The sequence below is a fragment of the Lissotriton helveticus genome, chromosome 10 (genome assembly GCF_964261635.1).
Source record: "Lissotriton helveticus chromosome 10, aLisHel1.1, whole genome shotgun sequence".
Taxonomy (NCBI): domain Eukaryota; kingdom Metazoa; phylum Chordata; class Amphibia; order Caudata; family Salamandridae; genus Lissotriton; species Lissotriton helveticus.
Genome location: NC_136071.1, coordinates 205,232,562 through 205,244,010, shown reverse-complemented (window position 1 = coordinate 205,244,010; position 11,449 = coordinate 205,232,562). Strand labels below are relative to the sequence as shown.

The window sequence follows — 11,449 nt, the reverse complement described above, 5'->3', positions numbered from 1 at the left end:
GCCTCCTACCCCAGTGCATTTGATAAAGCCAGCCACTCGCTCGGTGGCTAGTGGTAAAGATGGCTTTTATGGCCTTTGGCCGACTAAAGTTCACTTTGACTTGACTTGACTGACTCTCTCTCTGGCCTTTTCATCCCTCCTGCTATATTCTCAGATTCAGTGCAAGGATTTGTTTCAAAGCCACAAATGATATATTACCATTCATGCTGTCCGGTCCTCTAACAACATGGACATTGTTAAGGGAATTTGGCCCCCCTTATCGACCTCTTCTGGTGGCGGTATAAGGCAGTTGTCTACAGTTGCCTTAATAAAGGGACAGATCTGCCTATTACTTTGTATCACTCCAATTCCTGTAAGTCACATGTGGGCCATTATATTTTTTGATGCTGTTCATCTTTGAGACCAGTTTCAGGTTATTTAGAAAGCCATTATAAATTTAAAAAAAATAAGCATTAGTCAGTTGCATTAAATGTTGTCTGGAAGAGATGACAAAAGACCTTTGCAAGTTTGCAACTAAAGACTAAAGTGGAGGCCCTGGGGTATTTGATTAAAGAGTATAGTTCCTAGAAATTGAGGTGAAGTAAGGCACTACAAATGTGGTCCCTTCAGCACTGAAGTGACACACATAAAGAGCTCAGTAAGTCTAAGCCCACGTGGACATGACTGAGTAATGACAAATCCTCACAGGCATGAGTGCACATTATAGAAAAACTAAAGGAAAGGTCATTGGTTGGTATTAGAGATAACAAGTTGCAGCACCTATGCATCGCCTGCCCTTTTTACTGGTCCACTTACATTATGTGCCTCCATTTTTTTTTATTATAAATTACAATTCTAGCAAAGTTCCAGTAACTCCATACTATACGTTTTAATGTGTATTAAGTTATTTTTGAGAAGCTCCGTTTAAAGTACAAATCCATTGGGGGTATGCATGTCATGCCACTTTCATCACACATATTATTTGCTCAATTATTTTTGTTTAAATGAACAATGGTCTGAAAGGTGAAATGAGCCATTTAAATGCCACTGTTAAAAGCCTTGTTACCTCTTCCCAGTGCCCTGTGGATTTTGTCTCACTTGCATGCACTTGTGTTCCTTTGGAATGCTCGCTGAGCACAGCAAATTAATTCAAATAGTCAAAAATTTCAAAATACATCTGTTTATTGGTGAGATGGTTCCAGGTCAGTCCCGAGACATACAGCTCTTTATTCCTTTGCAACACTGAACAATACAGTCAAAGACATATCTTGTCAGAGATAAGCACAGTCCTAACAGAAGATAGAAATTTCCAATGCCATTTTTCTGTACAAAACATAAATAAATAGTTGGTTCTCAGAAAGAGCGTGGAGAGCACAAGCAGCTTGGTCTTTGTTGTGGACAGCTTAGCACTTAACCAGGGCGGAGAACTCTGCAAGAAAAACAGATATTGGGGTGTTAGTCCAAAAGGAATTATGATAGAGGATCCTTAGTGGTCAAGAGGTCACATAATAAGTGCAACATCTTCAAATAATGTGATCTTTTTAACAAGCAGCAGGTTGCATTCTGGGACTTGTAGTTTTGATTTAACATTGTAAGTATGGGTTAAGAAAAGTGCTGTTGACGAAAAAGCCAGGAGAGAGTGAAGTTGTTGTACGCGGCATGGCGCCACTTAGCAGCTATGAGCCTAGCCATCAATACAGTCTGAACAAGCTCATCTGATGACCATTATGATCAAGTGGTGGAAAGGGATTCATAAAAAAAATCTTATGAAATTGTATATTAAAACATACACTAGAAAATTAATCAAATCATCCTATTTTGAAGATTAAGAAGTTCATCTATACCAGTTTTTTCCCTTCCGCGTTCTGTGACTTGAGTCCTGTTAATCTCAGTATAAAATTGCAGTTACCAGTGGATCTAATAATTTCGGGACCGGGCAATGACAGGGATTCCAAGCTTTATGGAAATTCCATATGAAAATTGGATTTACTGTGCAGATTCCTGGTAGTATCTCCCAAGTATATCACCTGGGAGCTTCGCCCAGACCTGCCAACACATTCAAAGCCACCTTGTGTCACACAAGTTCGGCTCCCTTCACACGATCTACCGGTGAGGAACTGAAATCACACGGTGGTAGGGAAAGTGAGCTGGAAACCAGTCACTTCTCAGAAACAAGCAGGTACTCTGGTTACAGAGTACCTGCACTTCTGTTTTTCCATTTTAAGCACTGGGTGAGACACCAGGGAGACCCCAAAATGTACAATTCCGATGGGGCCAGTGACCCCCATGATAGTCAAGTGAGGAAACTAGCCTGTTAAACATGATCTGACAACTTAACCAAATGATAACTAGTCAGTGCTTACCATCAACTCCAATCTTGCCATCACCATCGGAGTCACCAGCTGCCAGGAAGGCCTTGGTCTCGGCGTCAGTCAGGGCTCTGGCGCCAGCAGAGAAGTTCTGCAGGAACAGCCTGGGAAGGAAAGAGAACAGACAGAGTTACAAGAAAGAACTAAATTATTCTAGTACAACGGGTGTGGCCTGCAGCCTTCCACACTCTAAGATCACCAAGATGGTTCACGATGAGGCCGCCATGTTGGTAGTAGCGACTGGATGTGTTGTTTACCCTCCCTAGGACTTAGGACTTCGTGTTCGGAGACAGCACATTGCCAACTGCGATCAGCTAGTTACAGTATTCTTGCCTGACCTATTTCTATGCTTTTCAAACCAATCCTGCCTTTGCCTTGAGGCATGCAACCAATGGGTTGTTGTTTTATTTTCTGTCCATTTGGAACAATATTGAGAATATGTGAGAGGTGAACAATTTAGCCGCTTTGGTTGTGGTGACCAGCTCGAGAGCAAGGAGTTTCAGTGCACCAGGCAAAATGCCAGTTTGCTGTTCGGCTTCCCCCTTTCTCCTAGGATCAGGGTGTTTTTCAGGACATTTGTTGCAATCTGGTGCCTTGTGGCAGTGCCAAAATGTTGGCAGCTACCTGTAGTGGCTTTAATGCAGCATCACCCCCAGCTACAGTAGTCTAAACTATTTTGTGGCTGCAGAAATCAATGATCCTATATTAGAAGACGAATGGGCCAAATTACACTAATTTGCATCACTGTCTGTGGGGCAATTTTCCACCAAATGTAGGTCTAAAATTGCTGGCATGGGTGCAAGTAGATGTCGTCTGGACTAGTCATTTTTTCTGCCACAAAACACGAAAGAGGAGACAAATTATAAATATGGGACATGCTGCTAACAAGCACTTAGGTACTAATTAGCAAAGAAGACAGACAATGCCTACCACCTCGTAGTTCATATTATGTGATCAATACTATTCTCCTTCCAGGCTCTCATCTTCTTCACAACGCTATTTCTTTTTTTCTGCTGTTTGTTTTGCCCCCTTATAAACCACCTTTCCATCTCTATTCTCTATTTGAATATCTCTTTCCAGTTTACCTGTAACTTCCCTTCCAATTCACTGTTTTTTTAGTTTTTTTTATCTAAAGCCCGATTATGTGTGCCTGGGTCTCCCTGTACTCCGCTGCTGTGTGCGCGCTTGGGAGGTGGGTGCATCGGTGGCTTGCAAGTATCTGTGTGTATCTGTGCCTGTTTCTGTGCATGTAAGTGCCTGTGTTTTACTGACTGCATGCATAGCAGCCAGGCAGCCCCTAGTCCTGTGTTATACCTTCAGAGGGTCCTGCTTTATAAAGCTGGGATTATTCCGTCCATATTTGCATTGTTACCATCAAAACTACAAGCCCCAGAATGCATTGTGTGTGTGTGGGGAATGGTGCAGGAGAGAGTGTGGCCCTCACTCACTTGAGCTCATCCTCCTCAACGAATCCGCTCCTGTCCTGATCAATGATCTCGAAGACTTGCTTGACCTGGTCGGCGGATTTGCCCTTCAGGCCGGTCTGGGCGAAGAAGGTCTTGTAGTTGAAGGAATCTGCGGCTGTGAGTAGAGAACAAGAACAACGTGTTAGGAAATAATCAGGTTTCTTATCGGTAATCTTCAATAGAACGGAGAAGCGTATCTGAAGAGATGAGACACTGAGTGAGAAAAGATTGTGAGACTGGGATAGAGAGGGGAGAGGTTGAGGCAGAAGGAGAAAGAGGCGTGATGTGGGTAAAGGCGAGAGAGACACAGAGAAAGTGTGTGTGAAAGAGAGTTGGCCCTAAAAAGGGGCGCTAGAATAGAAAACTAGAGAATGAGAAAAGGCAAGAGGGGGTTAAAGGAGAAGGATAGAGAGAAGGGTGAGCGGGGAGACATCAGGAGGGGAAAATAACAGAGAATTTGAGAAATCTAGACTGAAGGATAAGAGAAGCGTAATAAAGTGAGAGAGAAAGACAAAAATAGACTGCGAAAAACCAAACGAGGGAGAGAAAGAAAGACTGGAATAGAGAAAATGAAATGCGCTCCCAGGCTTTCTCTTTAAGCGCCTTTAATCAAAGGAGCAGAATGGGAAGGCCTGGAAGTGCAACATAAAAAGAAAGGAGAGAGGGCCAGAAAAGGGCCCAACAACACCAAAAAAAGAAAGAGAGCGAGAGAGAGGTACTAGAAAGAGATACAGGAAGACGCACAGAGAGCGTGAACCTTACAGTCGCCAAGACATCGAAGGAGGGAGGGCGGGCGGCTGGGGTGAGGGATAGACTGAGGATTCAAAGGACGAGAAAGGGGGTCTGAGTTTGATTTTGGGCTCCAGGGGTGACTGAGCATACAGAGGGTGAGAGAGAGGGCCAGAACTGAGGCCAGGGAGGGCTAAGGGTAAAATGCACGAGAATAAAGGCCCGGGCTTCAGGGCACGGGGATACTGTACATAGGGCGAGAGAGAGGGGCTCAGGACTAAGGACACAATAAAGCTTTGGGGCTTTTCTTGGAGGGGGGGGGGCGAGAATACAGAGTTCTAAAGAGTGGACCCTGGACTTCGGGCATAGGGTGTCTGAGAGGGCTTAGATGATGAGAGAAAGCCTTGAAGGCACATGATGCAAGGAGGGCTGGGGAGGGACAGTGCGAGAGAGAGGGGTTACGGGGCAGCTGATGTTAACAGGAAGCAAGTGCAGTTAGGAGTGAGGGTACAGAGGAAAAGGGGGGCCTGGGCTAAAGATACGGAGCTCCAGGGAAACCAGGGGCCACAGATACCGAGGCACCCTGAAGGCCAGGACCACAGGCTTCAGGCGCTGAACGAGCAGGCGGCCTGGAGAACCGGGCCCGGGAGCTTTACCTTGGCAGTTCTTCAGAGCAGCAGCAATGTCGGAGTCACTCAGGATGCCAGAGAAAGCCATCTTTAAGCTAGAGGGAAAGAAAAGCCCGTGTTAATACTTAGAAATGTGCGGTCACATTGATCAACAGGTCAGTGGTCACAGTCAGTCAGTCAAAGCTGTCTTAGCCGCCGGGCACAGGCAGGTCTGAGCCTGGTCCTGCCTGCTCGGCCTGGCCCTTCAGTCCCTCCCGGTGTAAGGAGGGGAGCCCAGCAGGTGCACGTGCCGCCTGTCTCCCTTCCCAAAACCCAGGACCGCAGCATGTGGAAGGGTCAGCCTGCCCGAGTGCGTGTCCCAAATCCAGCTCTGGCCGAAGCACAGCCACACTCCTGGCAACTCCTGAGTCCGGCCCAAGGCCCGCATCCGCGCCTTCCACCAAGTCCATGTTCCCAGTGCACACCAATGCCCAAATGATAAGTTCGTTGCGCCGCATCCCTCTCACCGATCCAAGTTGATACAGTCCACCCGGTGCAGGAAGCCAACTCACCTTGCTTGGGAGTTGCAGAGGAGGACAGTGGAGGTCTCAGGGAGCTGCTGGTCTGACTCTCCTCCATCGGGCCGAGGCTTTTATACATTTCTTCCAGTCAAGAAACAGAGCCATATACAGAAGTGCTGCACACACATGACTGCAAAAACCTACGGAGACACCATAGCCGCCCAAAGTTGCTGGCTAGTCAAAATTGTATTTATAACCCGGTGGAATGCGCACTCTACTCTGAACAATGTGCGCACGTGCATGGCTGTTCAGTCGAGTAGCTCGAAAATGAGACCCAGGAGGCGAGACCCCCCCCCTCGCACCCCCCGCTGTCCTGACAGGACAAGCTGTCACGGAGAAGTGAGTGGTAACCACAGCTTGCTAAAACCTAGGCCCACAGTCCCAAAGGAGTTTTATGTAGCTTGTTGCAGGCAGGCTTGTTAAAAAGTTGTAACTGCCATGTTATTTAGTGCACCGTGCAGGACATTGAGAAAGAGCAGTGGGGTGGTGCTGCCGGGTAGAATTTGAACATTGATGACTTTTTTCATTGCGGTTTTGGGGGAAATTCTGAATAGAAACAAGCACACACGCACCCACACTACAAATGAATGCACGCACACACGCACGCACGCACACACACGCACTTGTTTCCTCAGATTTTTGGAGCCTCAGGCAGAAAGAGAATGTGGAGGCCCCTCTGATTTGCATACAACTTGGCATCGAAGTAAATGACATCAAAATAAGTGACACCAGTTAATTATTAGACCTCTGGCATTGCTGGAGTAACTTTGCAAGAAGCAATGTTCCTGCTGCAGATATCAGTAAAACAATAAAAATATAAAAAGGAATCCTAATAAAATAAGTCCATATATTTTAAAATTCTATTACGTTGAAATACATTATGTCAGTCTCACTGGGAGAAACAGTTTGGCATGGGACGCTACACAACTTATTTCATTAATCAAATATTAACAAATTGCTTCCAGATTAGTGCCTTAGTGTTTGTACGTATGGGGTTGTTATAAAGCACACACCTATCTGAAAAGCATCAGAGAGCTGTACAGGTCAAAGTCTAGGACATATTCAACATGTGATAAGAGGGGTTGCTACTTTGTGGACTGCTACTGCGTCACGATGCAGTGTTATTTAAACAGGTGAGTATTCAGCTGAGTCCTAAATTTGAGCCGGTGTGCATGTTTGTGAATGGAAATGGGGATATCACTTCAGATCCTTGCTGCATAGTTCGGGAAGGTCTTTTGTGTTTTAAAATTCTAAAATAATGTACTAGATACTCAGTGCAAGATAAGATGTGTGGCACAAAAGATTTTAGAACAAGAAACATATAAAAGCAAACAAAAATGGTTGGAAATAGCTTGCCATCTATTAAAGAAATCACTCAAGTCGCTGTAAAATACGAAAAACTAGCAGAATACATTGATGTCGAGGTTAAAAGTATTTACTGGTATGTTCTCTGAGCTATGCCTACAAGATCCTTAGCAACGCACTCTACATTTTTTAAATTAGTATGGTGCACATTCAATTAAGTTTTCACCTTTATACAATACTTTTCCCCAAATTCACAGCACTCCTGGAAAACACATGCTCAAATATAATTAAATGATGCTGTGAGCCCGGCCCAATAACAAGCCCGCTTTCTTAGGAATCACAGTGGTGGACTATGGCTGCAAGGCCCAGGGGAGGGAGACCAGCCCTCTATTGTTGCACCTCACCAGTATTTTTCCAGTATGGTCAATATTTTCATGTCTAAATCAGAAGGAGTATTGGCTAATGGAACAAAAGCTTGTATGTGTTCATGTTTTCCATAGGAGGACGAAGGCTGATTTGCATATGGTTGGTCCTCGTCTGTAGCACACTAGGAAAACCAATGATAGCCTGGAATGATCATTACAGTAATTACCAGGGACTGGAATTGATTCAAACATTCTACTCTGCACCTTTTCCGTCTTCTGTGTCAAACTGCCTAAGTACAATCGGGAGGCGCAGATGTGGGCTCCGCAGCTCACTGGTCTTTAGGATACAATCTTCACCTCACTGAGAAGGCCTAAAGGCACTGACACCAGTCTGGGGTTGCTTGGGTCTAACTAAGTTGAGAGGGAACATAACATGAATTGGCTGGACAGTTCCTATCTGAGCAGAACTAAGACTGATTTGCATAACGTTGGGCCCTGACAGTTGTAACACAGTGAATACAAATATGGAATGGAGTTCCACCCAGGTAATTACCAGCATCTAAAATAATTCAGGCATTCCTCCAGTCACTTTTCAGCAGAGCAAAATAGCAAAAAATCAAAACAGAACATCTTGGAATATAACTATATAGGACAAAAAAATCCTTGGTTTGCCAAATAATTAAAATCTTTAAAACTGGAAGTGTGCAAAGTATAAGGAGAATGGTGTAGAGTATGGGTACTCACAAACTTTCTGTGTGGGGCCAAAATTACAGTGTGGTTTGTGGCCGAGTGCCGCACCGGTAGGGGTGGGGTCAGTGGAGGGCGGGGTTAGTGGGGGGCACGGCTACAGTAAAAACAATCAAACCTGTTTCAAAACATTAGGCAATGCAACAATGCTGTATTTCAAAAGCAGATGTAACTACAAAGAGCACATTTTGATAATACATTTTCAGTAGTTATTAAATGTAATTTCATTATTTTTGCGATTTTTAGTGCCATAGCGGAATGTGGGCTTATAGGGCTATAGGGTGGTAATTAATTTAATACATTAATGATTATTTTTTATTTAGTATTATTTATTTAATTTATATTTAATTATGTTAATAGTGCTATTACTTTTTATAATGTAAATTGTATCTGCTGGTTGTGGGGTTTATATGTGTAAAGGGTGCAAATTAAATTATTTTTAATTATTAATAATTAGTTGTTATTTAATAATAATTAATTGATAATTAATTATGCTAATTGAGTATTTTATTTTTAAATATGGGTTGTGGGGCTTAGAGGGGTAAAGAGTGGGAAGTAATGTATTTTTATTAATTAATAATTAGTTGTTAATCAATATTAATTAATTGTTAATTAAATATGTTAATTGTGTAAAAAAAGAATTAGGTTTGGGTTGTAGGGTTTATAGGGGTAAAGGGTCGGTAGTGATTTATTTTTTAATTAGTCGACAATTAGTTGTTAATGAACATGAATTAATTGCTAATTAGTTATGTTTATTGTGTAATTTGTTTTTTGGTGCACATTGTGGTGTTTATCTGGGTAAAGGATGGAGAGTAAATTAATTTAAATTAAATAATAATTTGTTGTTAAATACTAATAACTATTTAATGGACAATTCGTTTTTTAAATGTAATTTTAAAAAAAAGTTAGGTGTGGGTTTATAGGGACAAAGGGTGGAAAGTTAATTAATTTTAATGAATTCATACTTAGTTTTTAATTCACAATATTTGTTTAATTGATAATTAATTATGTTTATTCTTTTAAAAAAAAGATTTTAGATGTGGGTTGTGGGTTTTGTACGAGTATGGGGCGGGGAGTAAATTAAGTTTAAGTAATTAATAATTACATTTTAAATTAATATTAATTATTATATTGATAATTCATTATGTTAACTGTGTAAATAATGTTTTGATACATTTTATGAGTGTGTTGCGTGTTTTGCTGGGATATATTGTGGGCTTGTTGATAAATATTTGTATTAATAATGTAAATATTTTGCTTTTTAAAGTTGAGTTTTAGGTGCAGGTTGTGATTTTGTGGGGTTATAAGATGGGAAGTAACTAATTTAAATTTGTGTAGCAAATATCTTTTGTTAATAAATAATTTCTGAATACAAATATTTATTTGTATTAAAATAATTTTTGTATTTTATTTATAATAATATTTGTAGTTTTTGTGGTATGTATTTAACATTGTAATATATCTTTATTTCAATTTTTTTTAATATTAAATGTATTTGAAGTTTTATTTGTACCAATTTATATTTTTCTTGATTTACTTTGTTTTTGAAAGAATTTTAGTTTGTTCAAGATATTTTGTTTGTTTTAAATGTTGCTCTGACTGGAGTGGGAATAGTAAATTGTACCCCACTGTAATCCAACACTTTCCCTACTGTTGCTTTTACTGGAGGGAGATTTGTAAATTTTACCTAGTTTTATTATTTTTGTGTTGCGAGAGGTAGGAGTAATACATTTTTTATATAGTTACAATAATAATATGTGAAGTTTTGTATAAATTGTAGTGGGACTAGTATATGTATTAAGATTGATATTTTATAGTTTATTTTATATTGTTATAATTTATAATATTATGTTTTTGTTTATTTAAAATTATAATATTTATAATTAATAATGTGTAACATTTTTATACTACATTTTAAGTGGTTTATTTTTGGTTTTAAAGATTTAGGGCCAGATGTAGGTAGGGAAAATTTACCGATTCTTCTTTACCGAATTTTACCGATTCGGTAAATAAGAATCAGTAAATAAGAAGGGGGGAGATGTAGGAACATCCAGATGTTCCTTTTACCGAATCGGTAAAAATCGGTATTTACCGATTCGCTAAATACCGACCGGTAATGCCCATTCATTCCTATGGGCTTTGAAGCCCATAGGAATGAATGGGCATTACCGGTCGGTATTTACCGAATCGGTAAATACCGATTTTGACAAGGGTGCAGGGGGTGTCACTTTGACACCCTCTAGCACCCCCAAAAAAGGTTCGGGGGCCATGTGGCAGGCATACCTGCCCTAGGGGCAGGTCTGCCTGTCATATGGCACAGGTGTGCATGCACACATGTGCATGCACACCTGAATCGGTATTTTACCATCAAATTGAATTTGATGGTAAAATACCGAATTTGTAGGGCTTGTGGGACTCAGAAGAGTCCCACCTACATCTCAATTTTACAGAATCTGTAAAAATACCGGTCGGTAAATTTACCGACCGGTATATTTACCGATTCGGTAAAATTACCGAATTGGCCTGTTTCCTTCCCCCTACATGTCAAAAGCCAAATACCGGTCGGTAACGGCCGAATTCGGCCGTTACCGACCGGTATTTGGCTACCTACATCTGGCCCTTAGGGCCTCATTACGATGTCGGTCAGAAAGCAATCTGACTAACTTGGTGTCGGAAAGGTTTCCGACTGAATCGGATTCGGGTACTCCGACCGACAGATTACAATCGTTTGGCACACCGTTCGGTCGGACTCCCACTGATTTCAATGGGAGCCTCTGTTCCGACCGACAACACAGGCTCACATTGAAGAAAGGGGTGGTTGAGGAAAAAGTGCACCCTGTGGCGGGCACACAATGGTACCTAAACAACAAAAGAGTGTCAAAGATTTCATATAAAACACTACTCCAACAAACGGTCCACCAAAGACACAGTCTTGTCAGGAGGAAAGAGGGAGAAGGGTGAAGAAAAAGCACAGTAGGGAGAAATGAGATCTGAGGCGAGAAAAAGAACACTCAAACACCAAACAAGTAGGTGTTTATTCTCATCATTGGGTTCTGAAGTATGAAAATGAACAAAGGGGCCAGCCTTTTAGGCCCTCAAGAGAAAGTGCGAATTTAAAAGGAAGTATAGCAGTTCCTGATATCCATTTTAATAAGGGGATAGCCTACTTCCATTAAAACAAGTGAAAATTCGGACATATAATAAGGAAATAACAATGAAAAACCAAATGTCCTTTACATAAGAAATATAAGTGTGGTCAACATGTTTCTGCTTAAATCGAGAATCAATCACTCAAGCATT

At 41.4% G+C, this 11,449-nt stretch overlaps 1 protein-coding gene across 1 annotated transcript; it reads right to left on the bottom strand.

The window, feature by feature from the left end:
• Positions 1-1,143: 1,143 nt before the first annotated feature.
• Positions 1,144-5,801, bottom strand: LOC144786165 (parvalbumin beta-like). Its single transcript, XM_078665160.1, has 5 exons — positions 5,724-5,801; positions 5,200-5,267; positions 3,797-3,929; positions 2,343-2,452; positions 1,144-1,408 (listed from the first exon to the last, which is right to left on the bottom strand). Exons 2-5 carry the CDS (start codon positions 5,258-5,260, stop codon positions 1,383-1,385), a joined length of 330 nt encoding a protein of 109 aa, XP_078521286.1. The 5' UTR covers positions 5,261-5,267; positions 5,724-5,801; the 3' UTR covers positions 1,144-1,382.
• Positions 5,802-11,449: the final 5,648 nt, after the last annotated feature.